The 17,679-nt window shown below is 48.9% G+C and overlaps 2 protein-coding genes across 6 annotated transcripts in view; both read right to left on the bottom strand.

Annotated features, from left to right (window-relative positions):
- The window catches only part of PLXNA1 (plexin A1), a 409,775-nt gene that overhangs the window by 363,096 nt on the left and 29,000 nt on the right, over positions 1 to 17,679 (bottom strand). The gene's annotated exons all lie outside the window — the stretch shown is intronic.
- CHCHD6 (coiled-coil-helix-coiled-coil-helix domain containing 6) overlaps positions 15,257 to 17,679 on the bottom strand; it is a 177,489-nt gene continuing 175,066 nt past the window's right edge. For 4 of the 5 annotated variants that reach the window (XM_050958537.1, XM_050958533.1, XM_050958534.1 and 1 more), the window contains one exon: positions 15,720 to 15,829. In XM_050958537.1, coding sequence (XP_050814494.1) covers positions 15,806 to 15,829 — 24 coding nt within the window. In that variant the 3' untranslated portion in view covers positions 15,720 to 15,805. Of the gene's footprint in view, positions 15,830 to 17,679 lie in introns of all 5 variants that reach the window. The other variant, XM_050958538.1, reaches the window with a different exon arrangement.

Genomic DNA, 17,679 nt, shown 5'->3' on the forward strand with positions numbered 1-17,679 from the left:
GGCCCAGAGGAAGGCTTGGAGGAGCTTTGGTTCTAGCCCCCTTGGTTGCCTGATTGCCTCCAGCGGCCGTTTCTGCCTCGCCGTCTGGTGAAGTCTTGTCTCTGCCGGGGTTGAGGGTAAGGGCGGTGCTGTTGGGGTCGGAAGGACCTGTGCTGAGTTACAGGCGTGTGCATCCCTAATGAGCGCATAATGACCCTGTTGTCTTTTAGGCTCTGCAGCCTAGGGTCTGTTTTGTCCGAAAACAGCCCTTGACCCTCGAATGGAAGGTCCTGAATAGTGTGCTGGAGCTCCGGGGGGAGGCCGGAGACCTGCAGCCACGAGATACAGCACATAGTCATGCCAGAGGCCAGAGTCCTGGCGGCTGAGTCCGCGGTGTCCAGGGAAGCTTGGAGGGAAGTTCTCGCGACCTTTTTCCCCTCGTCGAGGATCACCAAGAACTCCTGCTGTGCGTCCTGCAGAAGCAGCTCCTTAAATTTGTCCGCCACCGCCCAGGTGTTGTAGCTATAGCAGCTAAGGAGGGCTTGCTGGTTGGACACATGGAGCTGGAGGGCTCCCGCAGAGTAAACTTTACGCCCTAGCAAGTCCATGCATCTCGCGTCCTTCGATTTAGGGGCTGGGGACTGCTGGCCATGGCGCTCCCTCTCGTTAACCGACTGGACGACGAGGGAGCAAGGAGGAGGATGTACATATAGATATTCAGAGCCCTTTGAGGGCACCATGTATTTGCGCTCTACTCCTTGCGCAGAGGGCAGAACATAGGCTGGAAACTGCCATATTGTAGTGGCATTGGCCTGTATGGTCTTAATAAATGGGAGGGCCACTCTAGTGGGGGCATCAGATGACAATATGTCCACCACTGGCTCTTGGACCTCTGGGACCTCCTTGGCTTGTAAGTTCATGTTCTGTGCAAAACGCCTGAGGAGGTCCTGGTGGGCCCTGAAGTCAATTGGAGGAGGGCTGGCCGACGAGGTTCCAGCTACAGCCTCGTCAGGGGAGGATGAAGAGGAGAGACCTGAAATGAGCGGGTCTGATGAGGGTTCCGCCTGAAGCATCGTGTCCGTCTCCCTGGGGAGCTCGGAGTCCTGAGGCTGGGTCAACCCTTCCTCCATAGTAGGAGGGGGAGGGCGAGTAATCGTGGCCTCCGGTGCCCTGTGTTCTGAGGCCGTCGAGCACGGTGGACCTGGGAGAGGACCTTGGGCCTGATGGTATGCCCAGGGCGTCCAGAATCCCCACTGCTGCGGACCATGATCCTGAGGCTGAGGCTCGCTGAACAAGACAGCAGGCACGTCTGTGTCCGGGGCGTATACACTGTCCGCTTGAGATGACACGGACGGCTGTCAGGACGGCCATGGAGGAGCCGAATGAGGCTGGTATGAGTCCCGCGCTCCCATCGTTGGAGATCTCCTCGGTGCCGGGGATCGGTACTGGGAATCGTATCGGTGCCGAGACTGAGACCGGGACCTGCAACCAGCGCGGTGCCAGGAGGTCGACCTGGATCTCGAGCGTCTGCGACGGGACCGGCTGCGAGAGTCTCGGTGCCAGGAGCGGTGCCTAGAGCCGGAGCAGTATCAAGAGTACCGACCGGGACGAGAGGTGGATCTGTGCCGCGAGTACGACCGGTGCCGCCTGGGTGAGCGGTGCCGGGACTGCGAGCAGCGTCGAGCTCGGGACCGACCACGAGACCTTGAGCGGTGCCGGGACCTGGATCGGGACCGGTGCCAGCTCGTCGACTCCAGCGAAGGAGGCCTCATAGCGGCAGGCTTGCCTCTGGAATGGAGAACCCACAACGGCGGTGCCGGGGGTTGAGGCAGGGCAGACTCAGTCATTGCAATAAGGTCCCTGGCCGAGGAGAATGTCTCCGGTGTGGAGGGGACTGTCAGCTCAACCACAGGTCTCACCGGGGAGCTCTCCTGGACTGGACTCGATGGCCCTCTCAGGACCGGAGTAGACAGTACCACGGTCGTTGGTGCCGCGGCAGGAGTAGGTGCCGGGCGATCCGGATGAGTCTGCACCGAAGGTGTGGAGGAAGTTTAAAGGCCTTTGGTCAGGTCCCTGCGCCAGAGAAGGCCAGTGCCGAGGTGTCTTGGCGGAGCCGGCGCGGTCCGGTGCCGGAGGAGCGCTGTCTGTGCTTGGTGCCGAGGACGGAGGGTTAAGGGCTGCCTCCATAAGGAGAGTCTTTAATCGAAAGTCCCTCTCCTTTTTAGTCCGCAGCTTAAAGGCCTTGCAAATGCGGCACTTGTCGGAGATGTGCAATTCCCCGAGGCACTTTAGGCAAGAGTCGTGGGGATCGCTTGTGGGCATCGGCTTTTTACAGGCCGAGCACGGTTTAAACCCTGGTGAACCGGGCATGGGCCTGGGCACTGGGCGTGGGGAAGGGCTAGAACCCAAACCCCGGTAAACTATGTACAACAACTAACTAACAACTATAAACTATAAAACTAATTATACTATGGACTAAGTCAACTATACACAACAAAAGATCAGATGAACGAAGAGAAGCTAGGGAAGTGGAGGACAGCTAAGCCGCGCTCCACTGTTCCAACGACCGACACGGGCGGTAAGAAGGAACTGAGGAGCAGACAGGTTGGCAGGGATATATATCCAGCGCCATGGCGGCGCCACTCCAGGGGGCGACCTGCTGACCCACCAGAGTTGCTAGGGTAAAAGTCTTCCGACAAGCGTGCACGCGCAGCACGCACACCTAATTGGAATGGATATGAGCAATCACTCGAAGAAGAACAACTGTACCAAGGTGGATTATGTAAGCAGCTGCTGACCTTGCTACAGGCCCAAATGCCCACGTGTGAGGTAGCTGCTTCAGGCAGGAACTCTGCTGCCACCTCTAATACACATGTAAGAGTTACCATTTTAAAAATACCTACAAGTGAATAAGGTTAAAACTGAGTGTCTAACTTGGGTGGGCTGATGCCAGTAAGCACATGTAACACTAGGAAAAACCAAGCCAATTTGCACACGTCAAAGAAATCAAAGCCACACCAACTGTTAGGAGCGCCAAAGAGGCTGCCTAAGCCCCACCAACCTGAGACTGTCAAAGGACATTCTTCGTTAGGTATAAGATCAGATTTTCCTTTTGACTTATTATAACTTATTATTTCTCAAAAACAAAAAGCTGTTGCAGGAGAAAAGAACTGTTTTTCCTCCATCGAATGCAGTTACTGATTTGTTGTGGTAGGGTTGCTATTGCATTGTGGTTTATCAGTGCCGGTGTTTTGCTCAGGAGGTCTGGACTGTGTGTATCAGTGTTAAAAGATCACATTCAAGCTCCAAGTGAGGTAGCCATAGAGAGGTGCAGGGTTAGTTTGCAGCACACTGCTCCTGAATGTGATTCACCTTTGCTCCTTTATGCGGACTGGGCTTGTCTGCAGAACCATGCAAGCTGGACCTCCCATACAATCCCACGATGCACAGTAACAAGGTGAGCTCTTGTAGAAAGTGACCACGGCAAGAACCAGTAGAACAGTGCAGATTGGCTTAAACAGTGGAGGAATCATAGAGGTGTAGGGCTAGGAGGGATGTCAGGAGGTTGTATAGTCCATCCCTACACAGTGATGCAGGACCAAGTAAACTTTGCAGGTGACCGTTTAACTTGTTCTTAAAAACCTCCAATGACAGGGATTCCCCAGTAGCCTTTGGTAACCTGTTACACTACTTAACTATCCTTAGAGTGAGAGAGATTTTCCTAATATCCAACCAGAATCTACCTTACTGCAGATTAAGCCCATTATTTCTTGTCCCATCTGCAGTGGGCATGGAGAACAATTGATCACCATCCTCTTTATAACAGCCCTTAACACATCTAGAGACTTATCAGGTCCCTGCCCCCCAGCCTGCTTTTCTCGAAATGAATATGCCGAGTTGTTTTAACCTTTCCTCATATCATGGGGCCCTGCTTCTCCCCATGATTCTATGCACTGCAGAACACACGGCCTGCCTCCCAGCACAGGAGCCTGGCTGCTCTCAGACTCTTCTGGGAAAGGGTTAAGCCTCCCTTGGCTATGCAGTATAAATTGTATTAGGGTAAACTATTTGTACTGTGTCCCAGTCTTGGCAGGGCATCAAGAATGGGTCGTTTTGGCTCCCAAATCATGTTCGTTATGACTTGTTTGGTCCATCATGCTTGGTGAAGCAGGTGTGGCCATTCTCCCAGATGCAGGCCTTGCTCCGCTTATCCCAGCCTTCACCACCAGAGTTCAGACTCCTGTAACGTCTGCTGCTTGGAGCTACATCTTGAGACGATTTACCAGAATAAGGCAAATCACTTCGTATGTGGAGCTTTATGTTGGGACCACACACCACTAGTGCTTAGAGAGCTGCACTGGCTCCCTGTAGTCTTCCAAGAGGAATCCAAGGTGCTTTTGCCCTTTGAAGAGCTAAAGGACTTCAAGACCCCCCTACTGGAAAGGCTTCCTCCCCTCCCATGGCACATTGCTATGACTATGGTCAGCTGAGGCTCTTGGGCAGGGACATCCTCAGTACAGAGAAGGGGGAGCTGCTGGCAGGCTGTTCTCCAGGAGAAGCCCTGCACTCTGGAATATACTTTCTCTCCCTCTTTCGTTCGGCCAAAGGCCAAATTGACTAACCTTCCCATCACGCTGCAAAGCTGGTATTTTTTTGGTGCTTTGGGAGGAAACAATCTGGGGTCAGACGCGGTTGGTTATTAGCGTGGGGACTCAAGGCTGGATCAGATGAGGATGGTGGGGACAGGAGTCATTGATTTAACAGTGTTAAATACACTATTTGTATTAATGTGAGCATTACACTTTGGAAAGGGCACCCAGGGCTGGGGATGGGCATTTCTAGTACTGAAACGGATCCCCATGAAATAATTATAGTTTAACTTAATGGTGAAATAAAATAGTAGGCAGATATTTTGTCCTTGTGTAGCTCCTTTCACTTAAAGTCTCAAAACACTGTACAAACCTATTAATTTGATGACAGCTCAGGTCCATAAGTCAGTCTGTCTGTCTGTCAAGGCATTTACACCTTGCTCAGCAACATGGTATTTTACAGAGGCACAGAGAGGTGAAGTGACTTGCCCAAGGCCACACAGAAAGGCAGTGACTGAGCAGGGAACAGAAGTCATAGGACCCTGAGCCCCACGTCTCAGACTCTAACCTCCTAGATTGCAGATCCCATGATGGCACCTGCCCATGGGCTGCCTCAAACCCTCTCACGCCATCCAGCTGTGCACCCTCCTGTAGAAGGAGCACTAATGTGTTCTCTGGCTACTGGGCTTTTCCCCACCACTTGTAATTGCTTGTGATTGTGGAGCAGTGACCGGGGAACAAGCACAAAGCTCACGGTAAAAGGTGGCACTGGAAGCCTGCAGCATATAGATAGATACAGCAGCCAAGTTCACTCCATGTGCAATGCTGGTCCTCACAGATGCACAGCATTGATCTGTTTAATCCAATAAACTGCAATCCAAGGAAATTATTGTTAGTTGGCAATGGCAAACTGGAAGCTAAGGAGTAGAAGGGGGGAAAAAACCCAACCATACCCAACATAAAAGAGGCTTGCAGAAGAAAATAAGTAAGAAAGGATTAAAGAGAATATCAAGGTTCTTTCATTCAAGCAGCCCATAAAGAGCAATTCCTCTGCCTTTTATGAGCTTTTATTTCAGCTGATATGATTCAAGCTAAATCCTGAAAGGGCATCTCCCCCGGCTCATCAGGAATCATGAGGCTTGGTTGCAGTTACTAATCAGATTTCTTCAGCAGTTAAAAATGCTGCTGCAGAAAACTGAAGAATTAATTTGGTTTAAAAACCAAATGTTGCATCGTCACATGGCACAAAATCAGATGGCTCCCCCAGTCCATCCCCTCAGTGGGTACTGACAGTACTGGCAGAGCTCCTACCTACTTGCTTTATGACATTTCTAACAAGGATCTCATTAAATTAACAGCCGTGCTTTATTTTTAATGTTGTGTTTAGCTAATCCTGACTTACAATGGCACTCCCTGTTTGCGTAAAATACTACTAAACGCAATATCATGATGCATTCTCTTGCAGAGCCAGCCGATCAAAGGGAATGCTTAAGTGGTCCCTGCCAAATGGCTTGGAAGGAACACGCCCTCTGATTCACTCAAGTCTCCAAGTGATTCCTCATCTAAGTGAGCTCAGGCAGTTCAAACTCTAAATCTCACAACCGAATTAGGACCCAATTAAAACCGTTAGGAGTTTAGGAATTGCCCCACCAAATTCAATCCATGGTCCATCTAGTCCAGTATCCTGTCTTGGATAGTAACTAGTACCACATACTTCTGAGAAAGGTGCACCATTTCCTACTGAGTGCAATAAGGAAAAAACTTCCCTCATGGGCATTCATTCCGTAACTTTGCTAGTTAGAAGTCAGCTTATGCACAGCTTATGCCCTCTCTTTTCCCCCTATCTACTGTAGCAGTGGATGTTCTCATTATCCATACAGAGATATAACCTCCAAGCAACACCTACTGGATCAGGTCCCATTCAGATGAGACCAGAGGCTCAATGACTATTTATCCACAGTGGAACAGTCATTGGGCCAGAAAGGGACAGAGAATGGGAATGACTCTAGGGTACAGTGGTTATTGCACCAGCCTGGGAGGTGGGAGACCCCAGATCCTATCCCCCTCCTTCAACTACTCTTTCATCATTTATCCAGAATGCAAAAACTTCAACCGGAGACGGAGGGAGCTCCACATCAGCATAGCCCAGAGCTCAGCAGTTGGAGCACTCTCCTGCAAGGTGGAACACCCCCACCTCAGTTCAAATCCCCTCCCTTCCCTCTGGCAGAGTGCTCTAACCACTGAGCTAAAAGTTTAAGGTGGGCACCACCTGCACCTGTCTCATGTGGAGCAAGGCAGGTGTCTAATGTGCATTCCCTCTAAAAACGTTTTAGGGTAACTCCGGGCTGGTGCAACCATTTAGGTGACCTAGGCAGTAGCCTAGGGCACTGGGATTTGGGGGTCGTCATTTTCTTCGGCAGTGACCGCGGTGGCCAGATCTTCGGCTGCCCCGGTCACCGCCGGCATTTAGGTGGAAGGAGCTGGGGCAGGGGAGTGGGGGGAGGGTCACCTGCAGCAAGTAAGGGGGGAGGGGGCAGCATGCAGGGGAACTCCCTGCCCCAGCTCACTCCTGCTCCGCCTCCTCCCCAAGCACGCCGTGGCTGCTTCACTTCTCCCACCTCCCAGGCTTGCGGCATCTAAGCTGATTGGCACTGCAAGCCTGGGAGGCGGGAGAAGTGAAGCAGCAATGCTCAGGGAGGAGGCGGATCAGGGGTGAGCTGCTTCACTTCTCCTGCCTCCCAGGCTTGTGGCACCAATCAGCTTAGGCTTCGCAAGCCTGGGAGGTGGGAGAAGTGAAGCAGTAATGACGTGCTCGGGGTGCTTGGGCGCGGAGTGGTGTTGAGCTGGGGCGGGGGGATGCTTTAGGGCAGAGGGTGGGGACCTGCCACAAGGGGGGGTGCCTCAGGGCGGAGGAGGGTAGCTGCCGCTGGGAGGGGCACCTCAGGGTGGTGGGAGGTGGCGCAAGGTGGAAGTTTCGCCTAGGGCACGAAACATCCTTGCACAGGCCCTGGGGTAACTCTACCTGGCGATAAAAAAACCTATCACACCATGTCTCAGAGAATGGCTCAGCTGACTTGGGCTGTGGGGCTATAAAATTACAGTGCTGGCTTTTGTGGATCATAGTCTCAGGCTCACTCTCTCCCTCCATTCATTACAGCGGAGCCTAGGCACCTAACGTGGCGTTGTGGGTCGCAGTGCTGTTTCTGTGATCTTCTAGACGCTTAGAAGTTAGGCACCATGATGCTTAGCAATGCAACATCTAGTTTCCTTTGTGGATCCCAGCCTTACTAGCTAAGAGCTGTTTGGCGGCTTACAGGGTTGTTTGCACTAGTTAAGTTCACTGGTTCAGGCACAACCAGTTCAGCTGAGTGGTGCTAGGCCCACTCTTCATTGCCATGGGGTCACAGCATCCACACTACAGTCAGCCAGTTGTCAGGTTCCCCAACCACTGCTAAAGTAGTGACTGAAGCTTCTAGCCCACTGGTCCCTACGCCAGACCGTTCTAGTACAGCAGCATAGGGAGAGCTGGTGGCAAAGCAAGTGTCATTTGTAATAGGTTTTTATTATTAAAGTACATTTGATACTTTTAAAAACTTGTACTGATCATGTGTCTCCTGGTTAGGGTTCATGGGGTACCAGACAGAGCCAAGATCACTGAGCACTGCCTTGGCTCCACTCAAGTCTCCTGGGTAGGTGGGGTTACATTGTGTCCTATGTTACACATGTGGTCAGACTAGAACAGTAGTTCCCAAACTGCGGTTCACAAAATGTTACAGGGGGTTCTTGGGAAAAAATTCACAGAGTTGTCCTTAGGGATCTCTGGCAGCACGGGGCCAGCAGCCCGGAGCTCCTGGACTTCCAAGAGCTAAGCAGATCAAAGCAAGCATAGCTATCACACTGAGGAGATTTAAACTTCAAGACTTCTTATAAGAAATGGAAAGGGAGGTAAATAGTTTTTGCTCTTTTTCAAATTTAATAGGCAGCTAGTATTGTTTTTAAAATTATGATGAAGAACAAGTTTAAGCTTTATTGTAACGTGCGTTGTTTGCCTGGACTGCTCAAGACCTGAAGTCTTGTGCAGAAGGAACTCTTTGAGTTGGCTTCTTAAATACCTTCATGCTGTTTCACATCTGATACTCCTTGATGAAACATAGGATCCTTGTCTTATAACTGGCTTAATCAAAGTGATACAAGCTACGAAAGTGAGATCTTAAAAGAGTGTTGCCGTTTTCATAATGTAATAAAAATACTGTAATGATAAATAATAATAGTGTGTAATAAGCATGTCATAAAAACAAATTTTATATTTCCAAGATCACTTCTTTAAAATTCATACTCAGGTAAAGGATAAAATCCCTGGAAATATTCATTTTTAGGAGGGGGTTTGTGAGAATTGACGTTTTAGGGAAAGGGGTTCACAGGTTGTTAAAGTTTGGGAACCACTGGACTAGAAGATCCAATAGTCCCTGCTGGCCTTAAAACCTATGGAGAGAGCAGGGAGCTAGGGAAAAGTATTAGGGGATTGAGCTGGGACTGCTGGCTGCTACATTTATGGTACCCTGCCATGCTGGTATTATAGTAGTGTGCAGTTAAATTGTGCAGACACAGCTATTATAAAGACGTGCTCAAAGAAGATACAACCAGAACAGTAGTGGCACCAGTTGTGCTTTGGAGGAAGTGTTGCAGGTAGGGGTGCTGACAACATATCTTCAATGCTCTGCAAGTACTCCATAGTACTATTGGAGTGACACCATTTTTCTCTAACATCGGACTTCCTGTGAAATGAGTTAGTGGTCTGGCTCTGGCTCCTAATAGACAAGCATCCTGGTCACAAGAGATACCACAGTCATTAGTATCAGTTGCCTGACAAACCCAGTTGAGAAACCAAAAACTGCATGTTCTCTGGGCATTGAAACACCCTCTCAGCTCAAGAGGTGGCACCTTTGGCCAGAAGTGAGGCACGAGATGGCAGGAGGTGAGGGGTAATGACAACCTTCTCCAAGTCTAGCACTGCTTTCTGGTACCTAGGTCATGACAAGAAACTGAAAATAGATAAGAGACAACTTAGTCAGCCTGGGGTTTTGCCCCAGGAAAAACTTTGGGTAAATGACATAAGCACATCTAAAGTGCTACCCGCACAAGCATCCGTTTTAAACTATTGCGGCTCCTCCTTTCCCTGCTCTTCCCTTTCAGTTATTTGCCTTCAGTTTTAGTCCAAGTGGTCTATTGCTCTTATAAACCTCCCTTGTTTAAGAGATTGAGGGTTTTGAAACCTGAGTCCCATGCACCTTTGTGCAACTCCATGCAGAACCATTTGATGTGAATGGTCTTCTTAGGGCCAATACTAATTGGTGAACTTCTATGGCTAGGAGATCAGCAGCCATGTTTATGCTAAACCTAAGCATCTGAAACCAAAGAGAATCAACCGTGCACTCCATCGCTCCCACCCCGTCAAGTGCACATTCCAGGGGAAGCACTTCTCAAGAAGACAGCAAAAAGGGCATATGATTTGGGGCATTTGTGGACAGATGAGGGCAGCCAGCTGTATTTTGTTTCAGATTCCAGAGGAGCAGTTGAATTTACCTTTAGCACAGAAACAACAGTTTGCTTGTTTGTCTCTCCAGCAAGAGACAAAAAGTTCCTTGCCTTGAGCTGACCGGCTGTGAACATACAAAGACAAAGTGCATGGTGATTAAATGCAAGAGACATTCTGGACGTTGAAGCTTGCTAGTGCTGACAGCTGCTCCAGTCGCTCCGTTTAGCTCTGCCACAGGTTGCCCACAAACTACCACCACCCTGCATGTGCAATTAGATACCCGAGGGGGAGGGGTATCATTATTTGCACAGAACAATTGTGGACACAAGGGAGGTTGCAAAACCAGGCTAGGAAGAGACTGTAACCACTTCAGTCTGCATCCTCTCAACATGGAGAATTGGGGAAATGAGGAGACAGCAAGACACGAACACATAGTGGTGGTGGTGGTGGAGGAAGGTTACCAGATAAGGAGATCCATTCAAGAATATTACAGCCACCTTCCCCAAGGACAATTATACAGAATTCCATTCGAGAGAAGCAGGTGTTAGCGTACAGGCCTGCACAACTCTGTACTGCTGTTCAGATTCTGACTAAAGACAGCCAGTAATTTCTGATCGTGTAGCACCAGCTGGAGACAGAAGAGATCCTGGTAAGAACATAAGAACGGCCATACTGGGTCAGACCAAGGGTTCGTCTAGCCAAATATCCTGTCTTTTGACAGTGGCCAGTGCCACGTGCTTCAGAGGGAATGAACAGAACAGGCAATCACTAAGCGATCCATCCCGTCGTCCACTCCCAACTTCTGGCAATCAGAGGCTAGGGACACTTAGAGCATGGGGTTACATCCCTGACCATCTTGGCTAATAGCCAATAGGTATTCTAATGCAGTGCGAGTTGTAATGGTTAATTTGTGTTAGTCTTTGTGTACACACAACAGGCCACTGCAATTGTAGACTATATTTTAAATAGGTACCTTTCTACTACAGCGATTGGGGGGAGGGGAGGAGGGAAAGCCAGGGGACACAGAACCGATACTTCTTTCACTCCCATACAGACTGTGACAGTCATTACAACAGGCCACCATGCAAAGTTAAGGACCTGATCGGGAAAGGCACAGAGTGTCTGCAATGGAAGCTCAGCACCTCCAGAGATCAGGCCCTGTTTAGCTAGCAAGCTACAGAAAAGAACTTTTAACTAGTTTGGCAATAAAATAAATAATACCTTAAAAACAAATGGAAAATTCTGCCTGGAAAAGGAGCACACAGCATGAGATCACAGGATTCAGCAGACTATAAAATAGGAAGTGAGACTAACTCTTCTCCCCCAACAGCTGCACAAAACCGTCCTACAAAGATGACAGACACATTTGGCAATTGCCTTCCTCCTTCAGCCTCTCTCATTGTGGACAAGGCAGAGTTGGTAAAAGCACGAATGCAGAGAGGATATTAGATAAAGCATCTTGTAAAGTCAAGCGTGAAATATTAACCACAGGAGGCGATGGGTTGTAGTTTTATGCAAGATCACAAATTCAGTGTTTAGAGAGTCTGAGATGCCCTTGTATATTAGAGCTTCTGAGTGCTTGTTGAATGTTGCATTTAAAGAGCTACTGAGTCCTCTTGGAAAATTTTGAACAATTTTTCTCTCTTTTGTTGTTGCTGTTCCCTTTCCTTACCATTATGCTAGGGCCTTTTGCATGAAAACAAGTTTATTTAATTCCCACTCATCCAGCCAGTTTCAGACAGTTTGTGCTTGTAACTGGGCATTCTGCAAACCTAATTTTCACATGCCGTTACCACAACTGTACACCCCACAGGCTAATGACTAGTTGCATTTGTGCACACAATTACCTATTTGCACACACAACTACATTAACTGCACAGGCAAAGTAGTTATGCAGATGCTCAGCTGAACTGTTTGAAAATCTGCCTGTGTGTGTATTTTGTGCAGGTGGAAGAGGCTGGAGCAACAGTCCTGGATACTGAAGTCCTACATATCCACTAAACGTGCAGCACAGACTGCAGCAGAGCAAGCTGCTCTCATAATCCTTCAACCTTGCCTTGAAGGGACCTTCTTCTAAGGGTGAGAGCGCAGTTCAGTTTCTATGGTCTGCTCAGTCCTTGTTTATTCTGGTGGAGACTGCTAGGTTGCCAATTAGTGCCAACTGTGACAGGTTGTGTGGTGAGGACAACTATCCGCCACTGAGTACTAGACTGTAATCATAACAAACTTTGCCACTTAGGAGTTTAACTGACACCTGCCATCACAATCCTCCATGAAAATCAAACTCAAGCTCTGCAGCAAGCAACAAAGATTTCACGAACAGACAGTCAAGGATTCAGATGGGGAGATAACCCGCAGGAGCTGATTAAGGCATGATACAGGGTGTCTCCTGTCTTTGCAAGGCCCTTAGGAACACAGGCCAAGGGAAAAGGAAGAAAACAAGCCAGAGAACACTCATTAGAGATGGTGTGGCATGTGTAGAGAGAAGGGTTTTCACAATGCTCAAAGGTACCCAAGGCTCTAGGGCCAGGATATCATTGGCGTACCAGCGTGAGCTTTCCAAACAGATCAGTTTTCTCCCAAGCCCAGATGACTCAGAGGAAGATGAGGGGGAATGTGACAGCTAGCACCTTTCAATGGCATCATTCAGCAATGAGGAGGTAACAAGTGTGCTGGATTTTCTGGAAAGCAGGTGGAACCACAATTCCATCCTGCAAGGAGACATCCTGAGACCTACCAAAACTCATTTCATAGCCCTGCTCCCAGGAGAAGATCAAGCCAATATCCCAGCCTCAGCCTCACTATCTCCTATACAGCTGGCTTTCTAGCCCCATCACTGGGCTGCACACAAGGCATATCAGATGGATTTATTTCAGTCTTCATATGTATCCTACTCTCACTGAATTCTTCTGAATCAGGACTTAAAGCACCAGTATGTAAGGAATATGACAGTCATATGACAGTGAGAACAGAGGCTACAAAATGAGTTGGTTTCTGTCCAGGGCTGGCGCTTCCATTTAGGCGACCTAGGCAATCGCCTAGGGCGCCAGGATTATTGGGGGGCAGCATTTTGCCAGGGGGGAGCAGGGGGGAGAAATGGCCGTGCGCCTAGGGCACCAAAAACATTGGCGCCGGTCCTGTTTCCGTCATGACCAGCCTCACTCCACCATCAGCTCATCTACGATTTCTGGTGAGATGGCCCCCCAGTGGACTGGGGAAGTGATTGAAGGGCAGATGGACTAAAGACAGTTAAACTAATCAAGCACTTCATTAGGAAGTGTCGGATGGCCTCAGACTGATACTCTGTCATCACTGGGGCTGCACAACAGTGGTAGTGCACCTGGCCAGCATTAGCCTGAACGAGGCCAGAGATGTTGCATTTGCCTTTTATGACTGGATCTCCCCCTCCCCCACTAACTATTGGGTTCATTTTGTGAGCGATCGCATCTGTTTATGTTTCACAGACACCTGCATATCTTGAGATGACAGCAACTCCCTGAATGCTGTAATCAGTTATTTCTCAACAGAGGAATTGCCAATTTGGTAAATAAAGCTAATTATGAAAGAACATGGAAATGTATTACAGTTGCCTTAGGGAGAAAATTGGCCTGCACGGAGAGATATTCAGCCCTGACATCATAATCCATCATCACCTCCACCCTCACCCCGCAAACTGGGGCGGCTGAAATGCAGGTCATGCAGACCACATGTGCCAAACAAACCTGGGAGAGAGGCGGGACAAGGTGGCAAGCTAATGGGGACAATCACCCCTCTAAGCCAACAGTAATTAAGTAGTAGTAGTCACCTGGAGATGAACCTTACCCCTCTAAATTCCTGCAGGTAGTGGCTTTAGTGCTCCGCTCCACAGATTGTATGTGCTGTAGGCAGAAAAGGAGCCATACCTTGCTGGCCTGGCAGCAGCACAGAAAGCTCTCCCAGCTCTGCCAGCAACAGATCTGAGGGCCCGGCTCTGGTTCGTGAAGCTTTCCCTCCTCTGCTAGGGCCAGTGGGTCTGACCTGCACATTGCAGCAAATTTGGAATCAAAGGGAGAGCTGTGACTTTAACAAAGGAAGGGCAATGAGTGAGTGAACACAGTGCCTTTTACAGTGAACAAGCCTTTGCAGCTCTGTCCTGCTTGATTAACAGCAAGTATAAAAGGCTAGAAAACTAAGCTGACATATGGGCACATTTCCAGTTTAAGTGCACCCATGATGAGCGGCAAAGTTCAATAATGACTCAGTAGGTGGCACTCTACTACTGAACCAAACACAGCTGTGCGGGGCACTGTAATGCTGGAGGTGCGACATTAAACTGAGGTCCTGATCTCATGCGGTTCTTGAAGACATAGTCCATCCTTCATTAGCTTTGGTGCTGGCTGGATGTTTTGGCTAAATTCCAGCCCTGCTCATTTCATTCTGGCTACCCTATAATTGCCCCTGTGGTTTCAACTGGAGAAGTTATTCTTCGTTTCCTGTGCCAAAGTACTACATAGTGTTCTTGGCATGGAAATCAAGAACCAGGTCCCAACCTACAGGTGGTGGCATGTCAAAGATAGGAGAACGAAACTCTACATGTGCTATACACATAAGTACAGAGTGTGCAGACTTGTTCAGTCACAGACCAGAGCTAGGCAGTGCCGATGCTAGGAGACACTCAAAGAAATACATTCCAAATAGACTGACTGCCTCGCAACATGGACAGCGATGCAATGCTAGACATGCTGTTCCCCACTGCCCCTTGTTCCACAAAGAGGGAACACAATGGAGCGGGGCTGGAGGATGAGAGAGAGAGAGTTTACAGCGAGCAGGAGAGGGAGAGTACACAAGAGATTGGTGCAGTGAGGACTCTTTATTAGGTAAGAAGCTTTTTGCAGCATGATTCACCACAGCTAGTTCCCTTTTGGCCAAGGCTTTTATCCCCTTCCGGCCAAGGCTTTGTCCTCTTCCAAGTACTTTCAGAAAAGCCAAAGTCATTCGACCCCTGGCCTGAAACAAATGAGCTTTTTAATTTACAAACTGTGATTGGAACTATTCCTATCTCTATTCCTGATGCTTATTGGGAATTGACAGATTTTCACTGCTGGCAGGGGGCGGAGGGAGAGTAAGGAGCAATTCTCAGACTCACAGGGGTGAAAACATCTCACACACACAGTGACCATTAGACAGTTTATTGTTCTTAGGGGGGAGCCTTGGAAGGGAAGGAATGTGTCTGCTGGTGTTAACAACAAGAGCATGCTAGGAACAGTTAATCCTAACAAGCAGGTCAGGGTTGCTTCCCCCAATACTTCAGATGCCTTTCTCTGGAGCACAAGGACAAAGGCAACAGCACTGGAAACACAGGTTGCATAAGTGAAACCAAAACTAGTACGGAGTTAACTGGGCCTTGAGTCACATGGGCCTCTAAGCTACTTGCTGTGCTGTGGGCACTTACGATTGACAGGCTTCTTTTCACAATGAACAAATATAAAGGTTGAAGCACATTTGGCAGAACTGTGCTGCCGCTCAAGGCCTCCCCCTGCCCCAACTCCAAAAACATCCAGTGAGACAGATACATGCAGGCGTTCAGAAGAGGAATCATGTCGTTTTCTTGGACTGCTACAGACAGAAGGCACCGATTTTGGTCAGCATAAATCCAGAAGGATGTTGGGCTTCCAATGGCCTCTGTGGTCTCTGTTCTCTGCTCTTTGGTGGCTGCCGGGGTTTATCCATAATTAACCAACAGTTCCTGGGAAAGAGGGAAAGAAGAAGACAAAGGGAAGAGCTGGCTGGTTAGTTATTCAACTGCTGACACTGGACTGTTTCTTCCTGAGATGCATGAGTAACATGAGCAGGGATGAGATACAGCTCACACCCAGTCAGGAGAAACAGCACCTTTCAGAAGATTATCAGGTATTCCTCGCTGCAAAACAAAGCAAGATGTGGGGGGAAATAGGGATCACAGAACAGGTCACTGGAACAGCCAAATGGCAGAGGAAGAACATTTCAAATTGTGCAACTGGCCCCTCAACTCTTTCCACCCTGTTCCACCCAAAATCAACATGATCCCACCCCAATTTACAGGTCTGTAACATCTCAGGAGGGAGAAGTTAAAAATCCCAAAGCTCCATTTGCCTCCTGATGAGCTTTGAATGAAGATCCTGTAACTACACAGGGTAGCCCTCAGTAGCAGAGATCTTCACACTGCCATTAAGGTTTCCTCTCAGGCTCTAGCAAAGTCAAAGTTGGTTTGAAGAGGAGGAATGAACCCAGTCCCAGCAGTTCACTTGTTCCAAGACTGTTTTCTGGATCATCACCCTTACATGTTGTGAAACAACAACAGACCTGGGTTTCCGCTCAAGCCAAGAAGGATTTCTTCCAGGTTAATATATGGAGATATACCTATCTCATAGAACTGGAAGGGACCCCAAAAGGTCATCGAGTCCAGCCCCCTGCCTTCACTAGCAGGACCAAGTACTGATTTGTTGCCCCAGATCCCTAAGTGGCCCCCTCAAGGGTTGAATTCACAACTCTGGGTTTAGCAGGCCAAGGCTCAAACCACTGAGCTATCCCTATCACACCTAACACCTCGTCAGCCCCTGCACCATACAGCTTCTGGGAGTTAGCAGCGAGAAACCCCAAACCAAGCTAAAGCATGTTAAAACCTCCTTGTTTGTCCTTAGGGCTGACCCAAAATAAGGCTGCTTGTTAGGGGGTCACCATCCCCTACAATCTCTGCCTGGCTGACCCCATCACCTCCTCTGATAGTGGAGCTGGAACAAAAGGAAACACCTTTTTGCCAGACTGCTCTGATAACAGGTAAGAGGGGAAGTAACTTGTCGGCTGATTTGCCACCTTTCTGGGATCTTGAGTCCCACAAATGGGAAGGCTGACCCTGGGCCAAGTGAAAGCAGCCCCAGGATCAAACATGAGGCATAAGCTCTGGTGAGGGGCACAAGAAAAAACTTGTCCAAGGAAGGATTTAACAATGGGGATATAAGGATTTTGGTGAGAAACAGCAGGTCTCTAGCCTCAGATTCAAGAGTCACCATTCCCAACGTAAATCACACTGGAGACGAATTATTTTTTCCATCGAATATTTATACAGTGCCTATCACGGCAGCATCTTGGTCTCTTACTATAGGTGCCAAACTGACACACATAGAGACCTGTATGACAAAAAAATGTCTATTCTTGCCTTTTGATGGGCCTGGGCCCTGACCCTTCCCTGATTAAACAAGGCAGTTTACAATCTGCCCTGAAGGCCAACAACTTTGAGCTCTGGTAGACCAGAAAGAGCAAGTTCCACAGGCGAGAGCTCTCCACTGAGAATGAATGCTCTGACACTGGCTTTGGAAAGCACTGCTCCAGTAATCAACAGCAAGAGTGATGATCCTCCTGTGACAGTCCATGGACAGGTGGGAACTAGGCAAGTTCCAGATCAGCTATGGGTAACAGTACAACACCCCATGGCAGGGTTGACAATCTAGTGCTGTGTTCATTCCCTAGGCCCAGCAGGGCTTGAAGCACTTTGCCCAGCCCCTAAGAAGCTGAACACTTCCTATCCAACTATACATACATACACACACTCCTGACACT

The sequence above is a fragment of the Gopherus flavomarginatus genome, chromosome 6, assembly GCF_025201925.1.
Source record: "Gopherus flavomarginatus isolate rGopFla2 chromosome 6, rGopFla2.mat.asm, whole genome shotgun sequence".
Classification (NCBI taxonomy): Eukaryota; Metazoa; Chordata; order Testudines; family Testudinidae; genus Gopherus; species Gopherus flavomarginatus.